Source organism: Podarcis liolepis (assembly GCF_965112155.1).
Source record: "Podarcis liolepis genome assembly, chromosome: 2".
Classification (NCBI taxonomy): Eukaryota; Metazoa; Chordata; class Lepidosauria; order Squamata; family Lacertidae; genus Podarcis; species Podarcis liolepis.
Genome location: NC_139555.1, coordinates 111,659,496 through 111,678,802, shown reverse-complemented (window position 1 = coordinate 111,678,802; position 19,307 = coordinate 111,659,496). Strand labels below are relative to the sequence as shown.

The following is a 19,307-nucleotide window of genomic DNA, read 5'->3' as shown; positions in this document are numbered from 1 at the left end:
TACCAGCAGAGGAGATCACAGCCTCTTCCTCATTTCTGTTTTAGCAAATTGGGCGTGGTTGTTCATTGTTTAATGGTTTCATGGGAGCCGATTGAAACTAAATCCTTCAAAGACAGAGGTCCTCTGGCTGGGTTGGGATGGCATGGGGATGAGGGACCAACTCCCTTCTCTTGTGGGGGCCTAATTAGTGCCAGTACGTTCCGTTAATGCCTCCTTTTCCATGGAGGCGCAGGTTACAGCAACAGCCAAGGCGACATTTTTCCACCTTCGCCGCATTAAGCAGTTGGTCCCTTACCTTTCCTGCCCTGACCTGGCCACAGTGATCCATGCGACAGTCATCTCCAGGCTTGACTACTGTAATTTGCTCTACACGGGGCTGCCCTTGAAACTGTCCCACAAACTCCAGCGGGTGCAGATTGCTGCAGCGAGGCTCCTCACGGGGTCCCTGCCATGGGAGCATATTCATCCAGTACTTTACCACTTGCACTGGTTCCCGGGGGAGTATAGGGTCAGGTTCAAGGTGCTGGTCTTGACCTTCAAAGCCCTTTGTGGCTTAGGGCCCTCGTATCTACGGGACCGCCTCTTCTGGTATGCCCTGCAGAGGACCTTAAGGTCCATAAATAGCAACACCCTAGTGGTCCCGGGCCCTAAGGAAGTTAGATTAGCTTCAACCAGAGCCAGGGCCTTCTCAGCACAGTAGTCAAGCCTGGAGGTGACCGTCGCATGGATCACTATGGCCAGGTCAGGGTGGAAAAGGTAAGGGACCAACTAGTAAGGAGATAAGACGGCTTGCTAGATCTGGCCAATGGCCCATCTAGTCTAGTATCCTGTTCTCACAGTGGCAAGCCTTACCTCTGAGCCTTGACCCTTCCCCCAAATGGGCAGCCGTTGGGGGAGGCACTCACCGTGGTCCTTGCATGTGGCACCTGGCTTCATCTTCAGGGCTCTGTTGGCACCTTCTGTGCAAGGAAGACAGATTGGCCTGCAGAGAAGACAAATATTTGCCACCGACTTGGGAGCTTAAACCCTCAAAAGAGATGCGGAAGGGGGAGAGAGGGACTGGAAGGACCCCCAGCAAGGACAACATCAAAACGGTGGAGATGGCATGGTCCTCCTGGTCTGCTTTCCCCATGACTGGCCAAAGCAGAAATAGGAAAAATAGCACCCAGGGGCCAATTTCTGGCAGACTGCTCAGCACTTTTTATAGGATGGGATCCTTACTGGACTTTAGCATGAATTGGCCACACACTTGGGTTCTTGAGTGGCTGGGGAAACCCAGCCAGATGGGTGGGGTATAAATAAATCATCATCATCATCATCTTCCAGGAGAGCATCAACTTGTAATAATGTAATCCTGGTTATGTTCTGAGATCACTCAGTGTAAACTCTTACTTTTTAAATGCAGGCTACAATACTGGTTCAGGGAGATTGTGATCCCCACAAGATTGAGAGCCTAAGCATGGCTTAGGTCACATCCACAGCATACATTTAAAGCACTCTTATGCTTTATCCTGGGAACTGTACCTTCTTAAGGGTGCCGAGCTCAGAGAGCTACAATTCCCGGCGCCCTTCACAAACTACAATGACTGTTAAAACTCTCCTTGACTGTTAAAACTGCACAAAGACCGCTTGACATCTATGGTGTGGGTGTGATCTTAGAGGACAACAGAACTGCATCTCTTCCTTCTATATTCCCTCCTTTGGTGAAGATTCATAAGCAAAGGCTGGATGGCCGCCTAGCAGGAATGCTGTAGTACTGATCATCCCGCAGAGGGTACGACCAGATGGCCTTTGGGGGTCCCCTACAACTCTGATTCCCGCTTTTAATACTGTTTGCGCCTGAAGTGGTTTTGGGGTGGTCACACTGCTTCGTTTCCAATCAGTAACGGAGCCCTTCATCTGCCTGATCTGCCCTGATACGGCACATTACCTGATCCTCCCGCCAAACTGCACGGGTTTCTCCAGTTCGAGTAAGGAGAGATCATAGTCGTAGAATTCCTGGATCCCCTGAGCCACCTTAGCTTTCACGTTGAACAATTCGTGGTCGATCCGCCTCTTTATTCGCAATTTGGTCCCTCCTCTAGCTAGGGAGAGAAGAGTGAAACGTCTTCAGTGTCTATCTTCATCCCAAAGCACCCCCCTCTTCCCCAACACCGTGACTGGAGAGTATTGGGTGAGATTCCGTAGCCTTGATTTTGAATATGAGCGAACTCCATTTCCCATCCCCACCCTCTCTCTTTGCCCTCGTGTTTTCTTTATAGAGCGTTGCAATAAATCATCGCAACACACTGGAGACAAGCCTGCCTGTCTTTCTCAGGGAGCACTTTGAGCCCCGGATCGCTCTTGACCCGATGTGAACTGAATCCAGAGCTTTCTTGATCCAATCTGGATCTGTCTCAAATCTTCCTGAAGTGGTTCAGGTTTCGACCAGATCAGTTGTCCTCTAGTTACCACGCCTTGCTGCCAACAGAGCAATCGATGGGACTTTCTTCTGGATCACAGCTGTAGCACGCATAACAGAAACAACCACATATTCTTTCCCCGTTTACCTCCTCTACTATTTCCCCTTTGCTTCTGTTGAGTTTTAGATTCAAAGTCCGCTGAGTACTATCCTCTTGTATTCCTAAAGAACCATGAATGTGGACAGTCGTCTATCTGATGTAAGAATCAGAGACCCAGGGTGTAGATTTTGATTTGATTACGTTTCAAATATGAATTGCATTTAACCTGTTAGAACGACAGAACGCTTCACTGAGTAGTTTTATGTCTAGTTCCTCTGTGACTATACCTTACAACCGCTGTGCTCTCTAGGCCATAAACAAGAAATCCTATCTAACCTTGAAAGTGGTACAAACAGCCGTTGCTAATGTTTTTCCAAGCTTGTTTTCGTTAACATTGGAATGTGAGCCCAATCTCTTTTTGAGACTTCCTGTAGGCTCAGGGACAAATGGAAGAAGTGAAGGAGTGAGAGAGAGAGAGAATGGAAACGAGGTCTGATCACACGCTTGGTTACCACAGCAACATGTCACATCCATGACCAAAGATGGTAAAATGACCTAGGCACTTGCGGGAATCCCAAGGTAATTGGGGGGGGGGGAGTTGACAGCAGGAAGATGCCATACATGTTTTCTACCTAATGACCTGTGACCTTTCTTGACAGACAAAAAGGGAGTGCTTTATGTTTAAGAATGTTTCATGACTAACTTTGTGTGCTATACAGTGATACCTCGGGTTAAGTACTTAATTCGTTCCGGAGGTCCGTTCTTAACCTAAAACTGTTCTTAACCTGAAGCACCACTTTAGCTAATGGGGCCTCCTGCTGTCGCTGCGCCGTCGGAGCATGATTTCTGTTCTCATCCTGAAGCAAAGTTCTTAACTTGAGGTACTATTTCTGGGTTAGCGGAGTCTGTAACCTGAAGCGTATGTAACCTGAAGTGTATGTAACCCGAAGTACCACTGTATACGCTTTTGCTCTTCTTAACTGGCACACGAGCTGAGCTTTATTTTCTTGCAATAGAAATAAACATTGGGTCCTAAACGGATGTTGGACTTGAAAATAGGTTCCTTGGTTCCATGGATTATTTAAAAGGTAGTTTCTCGCCTAGGTAACAGGCAAGGTGGTGTCTCATTTGAATTCTTGGGGTATTCCGGCAAAACTAACCAGAAGAATACGAAATCAAAGTGATTGAGTTTTTAAGAAAGAATGATTTCTTAAAATCATTTATAGAAATGATTTCTTGAAATCATTTATATTTCCAGTCATTTATAGAGTATGTACAAAATTACTGTAAACAAATTAATACATTAGCAGGCTTAATATAAAAACATGCAGTGGTTAAAAAATATCTATATGGAACATAGGGGATAAATAATAAATTGGTTTAATTTGAAAATGCAGTAAAATATTATGAGAACAAGGAACCGCAGAAAGAGGGGGAAGGGAGTCGAAATAAGATATATATGATCAGCTGTTCGCTTTTCAAGTTTTTTGAATTTTTGTATGTTGTAAAATTAATTATAAAAGTATAATCGAATTCTTACCACATATCTAGCTACACACACACACACACACACACACACACATATACCTTAGGGGCAGCCGCACCTGCTTGCTACCCTCACACGCCGAAAGCACCCATACTCTCATAGGCTGAGTTTTGATTTCTTCTGTACAAGCCAAGGGGGTCTTCCTTGCTTTACACAGCCAGCCAATTGCATTTTTGCTGCCTGAGACTGAGACCTGAGGCAGGTAGGAGTGCCTCTCCTCCTCCTTGGCAGCAAAAGTACGACAATAATTAATTAAATACCTAGCAAACTGCTGCCCTTTGACGCCACCCCAAATCAGCTGCCCCAAACGGCTCACTCACTCTGCCCTTTAATGGAAGGGCCGGCCCTGTCTCCAGAGAAGAAGAAGAAGAGTTTGGATTTGATATCCCGCTTTATCACTACCCGAAGGAGTCTCAAAGCGGCTAACATTCTCCTTTCCCTTCCTCCCCCACAACGAACACTCTGTGAGGTGAGTGGGGCTGAGAGACTTCAGAGAAGTGTGACTGGCCCAAGGTCACCCAGCAGCTGCATGTGGAGGAGCGGGGAAGCGAACCCGGTTCACCAGATTACGAGACTACCGCTCTTAACCACTAAACCACAATGGCTCCCCTAGAGCAGAAATGCAGAGTTAAAAACACGTTCTGCTTTTCCTTTTGCACCTTTTTCCAGAATGACGGTCCATCCTGCTGTGTTGTTGAATTTGCTGAAGCAGTGAGCGGACGTTAAGACCCATGTCTTTGAAATCAGGGCGCCCCGACAAGAAGGTTCTGTCAGTGTCTACAATGAAGAGTGGATAAGGTTGGTTTCATCCAGGTCAGACACTCCCAGCGTTAGGGATTAACAATATCATAAAGGGGTGGGTGTGTGGACAGAGAGCAGCCTCTACTCACGTTGTATTGGAGGAGCACGTGCCATGGGTTCTTCTGCTCCCAGCTAGCGCTGTCAGAGTTGTTCGCCAAGCCACATATATCATGAAGATCTCTGGGATCTGAGAGCATTGGAAAGGGAAGGAGAAAGAAAACCCAGTCATTTTCAACATGCTCACCTCATTTTCTTACTCTGCTTTTTCAGACTTTCTCATAATAGCATAGGAAACTGTGGGGTGTAACATTAGCAGTCAAATACAACATTTCCTGTTTGCCTAGAGTGGACACGCAGGGGAATGTTGGTCCAGCCACTTGAACTTCCTGTTACACCTGGTCTGGAGCATCCTTCCTTTGTGTGTGACCAGGTAGGTGGGCGTGGCCCTTCCAGACCCCACAAAAGTTCCAGTCATGCAGCCACCTTCCTCTTTTGATGCCTTTTCTCCTCATGGACTGCACTGCTGCCTCTCGGTCAGCAGCACATGGTCCCATCCTTACGAGGACGTGAGCCACACTGTCTCTGTAACTATAAGCTAAAGTCTGCCTTCAGGGATCCAACTGTGAACTGAATGTGAGTAAGCTTATTATTACTTTTAAAAGAAGACTGTTGTGTCTTTATTCTTTTAGGAGGGAATCAAAAGGGTCTTACCAGGAATAATAGAACTTAAGAGATTCTAACGAATCTGCAACTAGCTTCCTGCTGTGCAAAGAGGGGAATGTACTCTACTGTATGAATAAACTCACTAACGTGAGTTAGGAAACATAATATTTAATCAATATATCCTCTCCTGCTACCTACAACATTCCCACAGAAACTACTTAAACCAAGTAAAAGCACCGGGTTCCATCTAGTTCAGTAATGTCTACACCAGGGTTTGTTGAACCTTTCTGGATTAAATTGGGGAGGTGGATGGGGCAGCTCAACTGTCAGTCATCTGATGTCAGTCAGGTGAAGAAGCTTTGAAATCCCAAAGTTGGGACTTCAAAGCACCTGGCAAGGTTTTGCTAAAACAAAGGTCCCCCCCCACCTCCTCCATTTTAGCAGGCAATTCCAGGTAAAGTCCTTCCACCAGGAAAGGGTGTGAATGGAATCCAGCCAAACTGAGCAGGATTTAACCCCTGCTCATTGGTTGCTCAAGGATGTCACATGCTGACACTGGGCCTGGCTGGAAGTGGCAATCCAGGAATACAGATGCTGGCCACTTTTGGATTACAATGGGTGATGTCCCATTGTTTTATACCAGGAGGAGAACGGGTTCTTTAGATGGGGACCCGCAGTTCCCTTTGGAAACAAGTTTGACCATTGGGCATGCTCATCGAACTCAGCATGCTTCCTCACTCTGCCCTTCCTCTTGCGCTGACCGTACCTTTACAGCCTGCAGACCCAGCATCCCCAGACAGTCTCCCACCTAAGTATTAACCAGGCCTGACCCTGTTTCACTTCCAAGGTTTGACCCCGTCTTTGTTGAGGGCCAGAGAACATACACACCCAGGACATCTTCAAAGGCTGCCTTCAGTTCCTTAAGGTCATTCAACTTGAAGGCGTGCCTCTCGCCCGGTTTTTTGGATGCTATCTCATTCATGGCGCTCCAATCTACGTCAACCGTTCCAACTCCAAATGCATAGATATCTGAACGAAAGAGGGAAAAGAGACAGAAAGCATTGCTGAACATCCCGGAAGCAAAGTCCAAAATCCCATCACCGGTGGAGCTTAACTCTCAAAAATTCATGCCACCAGCCACGAGTTGTTTTTGTGTTTTAAACTGTTTTTAATTAGCGCAGATGATGGCTCAGTTGGTTAGTGCGTGGTGCTGATAATGCCAAGGTTGCAGGTTCGATCCCCAGCTGGGGCAGCTGCATATTCCTGCCTTGTAGGGGGTTGGAATTGATGATCCACTGGGTCCCTTCCAACTCTACAAATCTATGATTCTATGATTTTATTTGTAATACGCCTTGAGATGGTGATTCAGAAGGCGATTCATAAGTATCGAATTGAATTTTATTATTACGGTCACAGACCAGTTCCGGCTCACTTACAATATCAGGAAAATCATAAAACACAACAGGAATACATTGAATTGCAATTGGGTATAACAGAGACAATTCAGATATAGCAGCAATTAAAAATATATACTAAATCTTGATCACTGAAATATAACCTAAAATTGTCATTTAAAACCTAAATCATTTTGGTAGTACAGCTTGTTCCCTAAGTTTTATGGTAGTCGCACAGAATTTGGCCACCCTTTGCGTGATCTCTAGATCCTTGTCCTTGTAAGTTAATTGTAACTACGTATAATGTGCCAACTGGCCTTCCAAGTATTGTTAAACCTGGGCATCAAGCTGCGGTGCAGTTAGGCCGTTTTAGACTCTGGACTTAACAGTCTTCTGCTCTCTGCTGCCTTTATGATAATGTGTATCATTAAGGCTTCATGTGCAACATACTGGAGCTCATTCTGCTGAGTGAAGCCCCTTGGACATCGGCCCTAATTTCCCTTCCCTCACGGCGCCACCTCAAACTTCCTTGTTGAGGGGAATTCCCGAGGACCAGGAACATTCTAGCGGTTCTTTCTAAAGTGTGTTCTCAGGAAACACAGCTGGGTTTCCTCAGAATCTAATCAGGATTCAGGCAGATAAGCTTTCCTGAAAGCATGCCAACCAAACCGCATGTCACATTCCTCCCTGCTCAACAACTTATCCCAGGAGTGTCGGCTTGCGAGGGGGATTGTGGAAGGGGGGCAATGTTGCGTGCGGTGCAGTGCATGTGACATCACTTGTGTGATGTCGGGAGGAGCTGGGCTGGAGCCAAACGGAGCAGCAGTGCTCTTTCAATGGCCAGTGGCTCCTTCTGCTGCCACCATTGGTGGGGGGCTGTTTTGACCAGGGGTCAGAAACCTTTTTCAGCCGTGGGCCAGTCCACCTTCCCTCAGACCATGTGGTGGGCCGGACTAAATTTTTGTTTGGGGGAAATGAACAAATTCCTATGCCCCACAAATAACCCAGAGATGCATTTTAAATAAAAGCACACATTCTACTCATGTAAAAACACCAGGCAGGCCCCACAAATAACACAGAGATGCATTTTAAATACAGTGCAAACACTTCGGGTTACAGACTCTGCTAACCCAGAAATAGCACCTTGGGTTAAGAACTTTGCTTCAGGATGAGAACACCACATGCAGTGGTGGCGCAGCAGCAGCGGAAGGCCCCATTAGCTAAAGTGGTGCTTCAGGTTAAGAACGGTTTCAGGTTAAGAACGGACCTCTGGAACAAATTAAGTACTTAACCCGAGGTACCACGGTAAAAGGACACATTCTACTCATGTAAAAACACACTGATTCCTGGACTGTCCGCGGGCCAGATTGAGAAGGCGATTGGGCCGGATCCGGCCCCCGGGCCTTAGTTTGCCAACCCCTGGTTGTGACCTTCCTTCCCCTCAGTGGCAGGAGGAAGAAAAGGAGCTGGTCACTGCAGCCACACTGTGCTTGTCTCTGCACTCAGCCTCCTCCACCCCCTGATTTTTTGGGACAATATGGGGGCCCGGCCCTCTATCCAAAATATTGGGGGGCCCAAAAGGGCTTGGCCTTCACAAGTTGGCACCCCGACTTCTCCTCAAAAATATGTAAGGATTCCATGGGAGATGCAGAGTACACCGGAAGCTGCCCCAGCCAAGCACATTCTTTTCCGATACGAGGAGAATGTGTATTCGTAAGGAATTGGGGCACCATTGTTTTTGGTTTGTAATAAACAAAAATCTGCCCTTATTCCCTTATGGGGGACACAAGAGCCCTTATAGAGTCCTTTGTAGGTTCTCCATCGGTTGGAGAAAATAACAGAGGCCAATCAGAGAATATTGAGAAGCAAAGCAGCTAGTAAGCCTGATCTTTATTGAACTGTTGCAACAGGGTGCTCCCCTCACACGCAGGAGGACAGAGGAGGAACCCAGAACAAAGGTGTGCCTGCCATTATATAGACATTTTTAATTCCCTGCCCTGGAGCTCAAGACCACCCCTCCATACATGATACATACATCACAGAAGGGGTGTAGCCCAAGACCACCGCCCACAAACATCATACTTACACCACAGAAAAGGTGGTCTACAACAGAAATTTTAATGTTGTTGTTTTTCCTGTTTGCCAGGTTATCTGATAATGCCTTATCCGATTGCCTTTCCTGGTAGTCTGCCCATTCCTTTGAGATGGTGATTACCCAATTCCTGAGACAATGGGAAGGTTCCCTCACCCCCTCCCTCCTTGTAGAGAAAACATTTGGTCAGTCTGGGAGTCAAAATGGTTTCAGGGCGGTCTTCCTGTGCTGCTCCAGAAACGTGGTCCACATATCTATGTGCGTGCTTGGTTGGTACATTTTATGAACATTTATTATACAGTGGTACCTCGGGTTAGGTACTTAATTCGTTCCGGAGGTCCGTTCTTAACCTGAAACTGTTCTTAACCTGAAGCACCACTTAAGCTAATGGGGCCTCCCGCTGCTGACGTGCCGGAACACGATTTCTGTTCTTATCCTGAAGCAAAGTTCTTAACCTGAAGCACTATTTCTGGGTTAGCAGAGTCTGTAACCTGAAGCGTATGTAACCTGAAGCGTGTGTAACTCGAGGTACCACTATATATATAAGACCTTAATTTTTTTTATTTCAGGTTCATTCATCGCTTCTGACATTAGCATTTACAAGCCGGACTTATTACAAAATGGTGCAAGTGTGAAGTACTGCAGTGCAGGATACAAGCCACTTCCACATACGCCCAACCCCAACCCCCAGCAAGTCAGCATTCTGGGGCCACTGAGCACGTTCTAGGCCGGGACTCCCTCCCCATGACCCCTGTTACTAGGGTGGCCATGTGTCCTCTTTTTTTCCTGGGACATGTCCTCTTTTTGAGAGGTTAGAATTTCTGCCCGGGTAGATTTTTTAAATGTTTCTGACTATACTTTCTGGAGGAGACATAGACTCCTCCAGAAAGGTGGTTGAAGACTTGCTTTCCTCTTTTCTCCTGCCCGCCTCAGCAATATATCACAGCTTCTATAGCCTACATATAGGAGGGGTACAGTGGTACCTCAGGTTAAGTACTTAATTCGTTCCAGAGGTCCGTTCTTAACCTGAAACTGTTCTTAACCTGAAGCACCACTTTAGCTAATGGGGCCTCCTGCTGCCGCTGTGCCGATGGAGCATGATTTCTGTTCTCATCCTGAAGCAAAGTTCTTAACCTGAAGCACTTTTTCTGGGTTAGCGGAGTCTATAACCTGAAGCGCATGTAACCTGAGGTACCACTGTATTTAAAATGAGAGTCGTCATAGTGACTTCTTCTTCTTCTTTTTAGCTGCATAAGCACCAAGGTTCACAGCTTGGACATCATAAGTATTAGGAAACCATATTGCGGAATGACTCATGCAATGACCCGAACACAAGTCCCGTGCAAACAGGGAGTTGCCTGTAGAAAGTTTGTCAACCACTGCATAGCACGATGGGTGTTTTCCTGTGGGTGTATCTTGACACAATATCCTGCACTGGCTCCCAGTGGAGTACAGGGTCAGGTTTAAGGGGCTGGTTTTGACCTTTAAAGCCCTATGCGGCCTAGGACCCTCGTACCTACGGGACCGCCTCTCCTGGTATGTCCCACAGAGGACCTTAAGGTCCACAAAGAACAACACTTTGGAGGTCCCAAGTCGCAAGGTGGTTAGATTGGTCTCAACTAGGGCCAGGGCCTTTTCAGTACTGGCCCCGACTTGGTGGAACACTCTGTCACAAGAGACCAGGGCCCTGCGGGACTTGACATCTTTCCACAGGGCCTGCAAGACAGAGCTATTCCGCCTGGCCTTCGGTTTGGACTTAGTCTGACCCTTATGTTTCCCTCCCCTTATGGTTTTGATCTATGGGCTACTTTAAAATGAGGCTGCATTTTAAATTGCATTTTAACCTGTATTTTAAATTGGGGTTTTTCCCCCTATTATGTTTTTACTGTAATTTTACTGGTGTTAGCTGCCCTGAGCCCGGCTCTGGCTGGGGAGGGTGGGGTATAAATAGAATTTATTATTATTATTATTATTAATAGTGTATTGGTGGCGAATTTATTCTGCTTTATGATTAGTTCTGTGTTGCTTCTCCAGTGCATATCTGCAGGGGCTAGAGCGCAATAAAATCAGGACAAAAATGAGGTTGCATACACAGCATACATTTAAAGCACATTTCTACACAAAGGCTGGGAACTGCAGTTTGTTACGGGTTCTGGAAACTATAGCTCTGCAGTGGAATAATAGAATCATAGTGCTGGAAGGGACCCCAAGGGCCATCTAGTCCAACCCCCGCAATGCCGGAATCTCAGCTAAAACATCCATGACAGATGGGCCTCCAACCTCTGCTTAGAAACCTCCAAGGAAGGAGAGTCCACAACCTCTCACTGTTCCACTGCCGAAAAGCTCTAACTGTCAGAAAGCATTTGTGTGGAGTAAATTAAGTTTCCAGTGTTCTAGTGTGGGGTGAAACGTGCTTTAAATGGATGGTGTGCAGGCAACTTAAACCAGAATGCTTGTGGGATAAAAGGTTTTGGAATTTGCACAGGCAGTTACAGGATAGGCACTGATTGGAAAGGGAGCATGGTTGTCATCATGACATTTGGGATCTGGAAAAGAACTTCAGCCTGCCGAGGTCATATCTCCTCAGGTGGACCGGGTACCCTCCTTTTAGTTGTTGTTGTTTAGTTGTTTAGTCATGTCCGACTCTTCGTGACCCCATGGACCTGAGCATGCCAGGCACTCCTGTCTTCCACTGCCTCCCGCAGTTTAATAAAACTCATGCTGGTAGCTTCAAGAACACTGTCCAACCATCTCGTCCTCTGTTGTCCCCTTCTCCTTGTGCCCTCCATCTTTCCCAGCATCAGGGTCTTTTCCAGGGAGTCTTCTCTTCTCATGAGGTGGCCAAAGTATTAGAGCCTCAGCTTCAGGAGCTGTCCTTCCAGTGAGCACTCAGGGCTGATTTCCTTCAGAATGGAGAGGTTTGATCTTCTTGCAGTCCATGGGACTCTCAAGAGTCTCCTCCAGCACCAGAATTCAAAAGCATCCATTCTTCGGCGATCAGCCTTCTTTATGGTCCAGCTCTCACTTCCATACATCACTACTGGGAAAACCATAGCTTTAACTTTATGGACCTTTGTCGGCAAGGTGATGTCTCTGCTTTTTAAGATGTTGTCTACGTTTGTCATTGCTTTTCTCCCAAGAAGCAGGCGTCTTTTAATTTCGTGGCTGCTGTCACCATCTGCAGTGATCATGGAGCCCAAGAAAGTAAAATCTCTCACTGCCTCCATTTCTTCCCCTTCTATTTGCCAGGAGGTGATGGGACCAGTGGCCATGATCTTCGTTTTTTTGATGTTGAGCTTCAGACCATATTTTGTGCTCTCCTCTTTCACCCTCATTAAAAGGTTCTTTAATTCCTCCTCACTTTCTGCCATCAAGGTTGTGTCATCTGCATATCGGAGGTTGTTGATATTTCTTACGGCGATCTTAATTCCACCTTGGGATTCATCCAGCCCAGCCTTTCGCAGCACCCTCCTTTTAACCATCACTCAAGTGAAGTAGGTTTATGTGACTTACCCAGGTAGTCTTTCCTGTTTGCTCTCACGTTCAAAAAGTCTTCTATGCTGCGCACGGCCTTTGTGGGGGAACCTCCCATATTGGACTTCCCTAAGAGGACAAACAAAACCATACAAACAAAATCAGGCAGCGATTCCCACATTACATGCTGGAGCACACTGGGGTGTCGCAATGAGAAATCATTAAAAGGCTCCAGTATGCACTGGCTGAAGCTGTACATTCTAAATAAATGCAGAAAGAAAGCCAGCAGGGTGTAGGGCAGGGGTCTGCAACCCACGGCTCCGGAGCCGCATGTGGCTCTTTTACATCTTTGCTGCGGCTCCGGGGCGGATACTAGCGAGGGGAGGAGGCGCATTGTGCGCCCCGACACTCCTCACTGTGGCGGGCGCTGTACTGGCTGTGACGTCGCATGGGGGCAGTACGTGCGTTAGTCACGCACCGTCCCGACGTCACCTTCCCGCCCGCTGTGGGATCGTGGCTCCAGCGATATATTTGTTTTAAATGTCACAATGGTTTTGCAGCTCCCAGTTGTTGTTTTTTCTTTGGAAACGGGTCCAAGTGGCTCTTTTTGTCTTAAAGGTTGCAGACCCCTGGTGTAGGGGTTAGATGCAGTGGTTCTTAACCTGTGGGTCCCCAGATGTTGTTGGACTACAACTCCCATCATCCCTGAGCTCTGGCCTTGCTAGCTAGGGATGATGGGAGTTGTAGTCCAGCTTCTGTGCAACCTTCCTCCTATTATGGGGAGAGAGGGAGGGAGGGGGAGTCTCCCCATTTCGCCTCACCGTCTGTGAACAGGATGATGGCGTGACGGATTTTGTCCCACGGCACTTTGGTAAACAACTTCTCATTAATCATCATCTGGTACACGGAGTCGAGAGCATCTTGAATGTTGGTTCCTGTTGCGTTGCCGTGGTCTGCAAGAGGATGGCATTGACATTGGTTTTTTATTTGTTCTACATCTCTTTCAAAGCTCGGGATGCTTGTAAAGCTGAAAGGGTGGGCAGCGCATTGAAACGTAAAATAAATGTAAGATGTTGAAACAGCAAGAGCAAATCAAAGGAGCTGAAACAACAGCAAGGTGAGAGGGGGGGAAATCCTGAAATTTAGGCACTAGTCACATCAGAGCCGTCTTTCCCATAGGGCTTAGTGGTGCGCTGTGCCAGGGCGCTGGCTTCTCAGGGGCGCCCCAGCGAGTGGGGGAGCTGCGCGGCTTTGCTGGTGACCTCCCCTTTCCCTGCATGCCTGCCAGCTGCGCCTCGCCAACCATATGGCTGGCGGGTGCGAAGCTTGCCTCCCAAGCTTCCGCGGGAGAAGAGTGATCCCTGCAGAGGCTTAGGATGGAACCTGCGGCCCGCCAACTATAGTGGTAAGGTAAAGGTAAAGGGACCCCTGACCATTTGGTCCAGTTGTGACCGACTCTGGGGTTGCAGCGCTCATCTCACTTTATTGGCCGAGGGAGCCGGCGTACAGCTTCTGGGTCATGTGGCCAGCATGACTAAGCCGCTTCTGGCGAACCAGAGCAGCACACAGAAACGCCGTTTACCTTCCCGCCGGAGCGGTACCTATTTATCTACTTGCACTTTTGACGTGCTTTCGAACTGCTAGTGGGCAGGAGCAGGGACCGAGCAACGGGAGCTCACCCCGTCGTGGGGATTCGAACCGCCATCCTTCTGATCGGCAAGTCCTAGGCTCTGTGGTTTAACCCAAAGCGCCACCAGTGGTACCTCGGGTTAAGAACTTAATTCGTTCTGGAGGTCCGTTCTTAACCTGAAACGGTTCTTAACCTTAAGTACCACTTTAGCTAATGAGGCCTCCCACCACTGCCGCGCGATTTCTGTTCTCATCCTGAAGCAAAGTTCTTAACCTGAGGTACTATTTATGGGTTAGCAGAGTCTGTACCCTGAAGCGTCTGTAACCCGAGGTACCACTGTATATGGCTGGCTGGTGTGCAGCTTCCTTCCCAAGCCTCCCTCACCCCACACCCCCTGGCTTCCCTCCGTGGAAGTAGCATTTATTACTACTTACAACCAAAATGGTCAAAGGCCTGGAAATGATGCCTTATGAGGAACGGCTAAGGGAGCTGGGCATGTTTAGCCTGGAGAAGAGGAGGTTAAGGGGTGATATGATTGCCATGTTCAAATATATAAAAGGCTGTCACATGGAGGAGGGAGAAAGGTTGTTTTCTGCTGCTCCAGAGAAGCGGACATGGAGCAATGGATCCAAACTACAAGAAAGAAGATTCCACCTAAACATTAGGAAGAACTTCCTGACAGTAAGAGCTGTTTGACAGTGGAATTTGCTGCCAAGGAGTGTGGTGGAGTCTCCTCCTTTGGAGGTCTTTAAGCAGAGGCTTGACAACCATATGTCAGGAGTGCTCTGATGGTGTTTCCTGCTTGGCAGGGGGTTGGACTCGATGGCCATTGAGGTCTCTTCCAACTCTATGATTCTATGATTCTATGATTCTACTTGGGAGGAGGCAGCGGCAAGATAAACATTTGAGGGCACTGGACGGATCTTTGCAGCCCGGCGCCTCATACACTAAAGACGGCCCTGAGTCACATGTGCCTTGAAGACACATTTCCACCCCCGTGAGAAAGACCTGACACATTCGCTAGGCCCTGAGTTTCAGAAAACACGTTTTGAATGCGCAGCTGCTCAAAAACGGGGGGGGGGGGGACTCCCTCTCGGCACCTTTGTAGTTCATCTCATTTTGAATCTTCTCAATAACGATTTCTGTATCTTCAGCTATATCGTCCTGGATGTCGACGATGGTCTTGGGCCGGCTGGCGTAAGAGATTACAGAGAACCTGATGGGAACATCAAAGCTGGCAATCTGGGAAGGGGAGGAAAGAAAGAAGAAACAGGAAAACAGAGGAAGAAGGAGAAAGAGGGGCAGAGGAGGTAAAAATGTGGTTCATGTGATGAAAGATTTTATTATTATTTTTATCATGGCCTTCGGCCCAAGGTCCGAGGTGAGTTACAATAATGAAAACCCAATATTAAAAACAGCTTGAAACAACTTAATTTACCACCAAAAGTGTATTTCAGTGACTGATAATATATATTCATTTCCTTTCAGGGAGAATCTTTTTATTTGTCTTCTGGAGAAAAATCCACCATTTCTGGTCTGGTGTAGCGGTTAGCGTGTCGAACTAGAATGGGGTTGAGGCCTTGAGCTCCTTAGAGGAAAACATGGCATATAAATGTAACGATGATGATGATGATGATAATAATAATAATAATGATAATTTTATTAATTATACTCCGCCCATCTGGCTGGCTTGCAGCATATATAAAACTTAGTAAAACATCAAACATTAAAAACTTCCCAATACAGGGCTGCCTGCAGATGTCTTCAAAGTTATGTAGTTCTTTATCTCCTTGACATCTGCTGGAAGGGCGTTCCACAGGGCGGGCGCCACCACTGGGAAGGCCTTCTGCCTGGTTCCCTGTAACTTTGCTTCTCGCAATGAGGGAGCCAGCAGAAGACCCTTGGCGGAGGACCTCAGTGTACATTTATATATTTGTAAATATATAAATAAAGGCACGTTTACATGACTGCTGTAGTTTCCTCTCAAGGAACTTGAAATATACTCGGAGTCAAGAGTGGATTTCATGCTCTTTATTCAGCTCATAGTGGTGAGGAGGAATGGACGTTCCCCCAGAACGTCTGCTTTATATACATTATTTACACAATGGGCCCCACGTGATTGACTAATTCCGGGATTCACCTGTAGGCCAATCAGGTTGCAGATTCACTTCCACCTGGAGCTGGATTGGGTGGCTCCTGTGGACCAATCAGACCACTGCATTCTGGACCCTATTGTTCTAGGACCAATCAGACTGCTGCATTCTGGACCCTATTGTTCTAGGACCAATCAGATTGCTGCATTCTGGACCCTATTGTTCTAGGACCAATCAGACTGCTGCATTCTGAATCCTATTGTTCTAGGACCAATCAGACTGCTGCCTTTTGGATCCTATTCAACTCAGTACATAACAGAACTCTTACGAATTGTAGTTATGACAGGATTATCATTTCCCAACTCCATCCATTGCTTAGTTACCCAGAGTGCCTTGAAAGAAGACTCTTAATGAACTGGATTTTTATTTTATTTTTAAATTATATACCCCTGCCTTGCCCTCATAGTTCAAGGCAGCTTACAAAAAAAACAGTAAAACACAACGCAGTGTAAACGGAACTATATATAAAAGGAGGACCAGAATCGAAAGCAGTTTAAAAGCAAACAGCAGTTTAAAAAACAAACAAAAACAACCCGAGATAAGAGACACCAGAGTAAAAACAAACAGCAGTAAAAAAACAAAACAAAAACCCACACACACACAATAGTAATAAAAGCTAGATAGAAGGGAAAATAGGATTGCTCTTAAGGGTAGTAAATGGTGGTAACAAAGGGGCAGGTAGAGTTGCTAAATGCCAAAGGGGCATTTTAAGTAGGAAGGTCTTAACGCTGCAGAAAAATGTCAGCAAAACAGGGCAAGGAACAACCTTCCCAGGTATATGAGATCCAAAGTCTGGATGTGGCAACAGAGAAGGCCCTTTCTTTGCTTTTAGAGAGGCTGAAACTTTGCCACAACAAATAAAACAACCAAAGGCTTAACAGCCTAGTTTGTATTTTTGCCTAGTTGCCTTCTCTTTCCTTCCTGCTCTGACCGAAGAACCTAGTCTTCAGCAACAGTGACTCAGATAAAGGGGGTCCGGCCCTAAGCGAGCCCCCCATTTTCTGGCAACACCTTTGCCCCAACCAAATGTGGGCTTATGGGTATGGGATAAATTTTATTCCATCGACATTTAAAGGTGACTCTGTCTCATTCCCCTCTTTCCGAAACACCGCCTTCTTCCCAAATCCACACTTTTTCCATTTTTTTTGCAATGTGCTTCTTCAGCTAAATGACAAGTACAGTGGTACCTTGGGTTACATACGCTTTAGGTTACATACGCTTCAGGTTACAGACTCCGCTAAACCAGAAATATTGCTTCAGGTTAAAAACTTTGCTGCAGGATGAGAACAGAAATTGCAGGGCGGCAGCGGGAAGCCCCATTAGCTAAAGTGGTGCTTCAGGTTAAGAACAGTTTCAGGTTAAGAACAGACCTCCGGAATGAATTAAGTTCTTAACCCGAGGTATGTACGTGTGGAGGAAAATGTGTGTTGTCGGTGAAAATGACATCAGGGGGGAAACTGTGTTGCAAAAAGGTGAAGTTTAGGAGGAAATGGCACTAAAACGCTGGCAACTTTTTCATGACGACTAACTTGCCACAAACTGATATGGAAAACTGAAATTAAAACCAGGGTGGAGGGGAAGCCGAGAGAAATGGAAATGGACAGATTTGCCCAAATCCCGCGTGGGCTTGGCCTACAAGGCCTCTGAAGATTAGATTAAGAAGTAGACAGGCTCTGACAGGATAATACCATCTATTATTATTATTATTATTATTATTATTATTATTATTATTATTATACTTTGCATGGGCACCCTGCGTAAATGGGCTTGAGGGGAACTAGAAATCAACATTGTACTAACAAACGGACCTAAAAGTACAAAGTCGAAACTTTTGCAGCTATCATTAAAAGTTGCAAAAGCAAGGATTTGCTGTGACAATTATTAATCAAGATACAAGAGATGGGAGGAGGAGGAGGTCATGGAAAGAAGGTAATGAAAGTGGAGAATTTGAAAATGATGGTTTTATTTTTTATTTTTATTTTTCTGTTTTTGTCTTTTTTGCAACTTTGTCTTTTTTCTTCTTTGTAATTTTAAAAAATTCTTTTTTCAATAAATATCTTTTTAAAAAAAAGTTGCAAAAGCAAAGAAGCACGGGACTGAGGGAGTAACCTTTGGAATAACATCAGGATATCAGCTCTGCGCAAGGCATGACAGATAGCAGCAACAACTGGTAAATATAGACATAATATTTTTCAAGGACAGGAAGAAACAACATGGACAGAATAAATGTCACACACAGGAGGAACAAGGATGTACGAGATCTTCACTTGCAGACAAACAAATCATTAAATGAGTCAGTACGAATAAAAGTTATAAATATTGCAGCTGTTGTATAAGGGATCACTATTATGACTGGAATGTAACTGAAATTAGTAAGATTTTGGAATGCAGAAATAAAGTAAATCATCAAACCATCAATTCTAGCATGCGGGGGCCCACCTAAATTAGGTAATTTGGTATTTGAATGATTGATATTGGGAATTTTAATTTGGCATTGATATAATGAGGCTATTATTGGATTACTGTAATTGAAAACTGATTTTTTTAAAAAAGTACAAAGTCGCATTCATACAAACCTACCCTGGTGATTATGACCTCCAGACACTGCTTAGAGATGTTGAAGTTGGGTTCAGTTACGCTGTGAGATGCATCCACAAGGAAATAGACATATAGGAAGCTGTCTTTGGAGAGTATAAGCCGTCGTCCTAAAGAAGGAGCTAGTATGGGGAAAGAGAAACTATCAAAACCATCAAAAATTTTGGAACCCCTCACCACAGATCAGTTGGTTATGCTTATTCAGTTTGTAAGCAGCTTCTCACATGAGAAACACAACACCCCCTCTGCCAACATTATTTCACATTCCAGAGCTGAGAGACAAACTACACATTGCTTTAAATGCATTGTCACATTGGTGGGTTTTCGTTTTTGTTTAATAGCAGCTGCGAGAACCCGCTTCATAGCTGTCAACTTACAGATTTGAAAATAAGGGACCTGCAGCCTCAAAAATAAGGGACCAGCAGCCAAAATAAGGGATTTTCGAAGCACAGGTATGT

The 19,307-nt window shown here is 46.0% G+C and overlaps 1 protein-coding gene across 2 annotated transcripts in view; it reads right to left on the bottom strand.

Moving 5' to 3' along the window:
• C2 (complement C2) overlaps nucleotides 1–19,307 on the bottom strand; it is a 41,395-nt gene that overhangs the window by 9,958 nt on the left and 12,130 nt on the right. The window contains exons 6-14 of one of the 2 annotated variants that reach the window (XM_083491714.1): nucleotides 18,835–18,971; nucleotides 15,202–15,343; nucleotides 13,293–13,424; nucleotides 12,511–12,600; nucleotides 6,400–6,540; nucleotides 4,938–5,035; nucleotides 4,707–4,824; nucleotides 1,931–2,084; nucleotides 906–982 (exon numbers count right to left, since the gene is read on the bottom strand). In XM_083491714.1, the coding sequence (XP_083347840.1) occupies nucleotides 906–982; nucleotides 1,931–2,084; nucleotides 4,707–4,824; nucleotides 4,938–5,035; nucleotides 6,400–6,540; nucleotides 12,511–12,600; nucleotides 13,293–13,424; nucleotides 15,202–15,343; nucleotides 18,835–18,971 (1,089 nt within the window). Of the gene's footprint in view, nucleotides 1–786; nucleotides 983–1,930; nucleotides 2,085–4,706; nucleotides 4,825–4,937; nucleotides 5,036–6,399; nucleotides 6,541–12,510; nucleotides 12,601–13,292; nucleotides 13,425–15,201; nucleotides 15,344–18,834; nucleotides 18,972–19,307 lie in introns of both variants that reach the window. The other variant, XM_083491715.1, reaches the window with a different exon arrangement.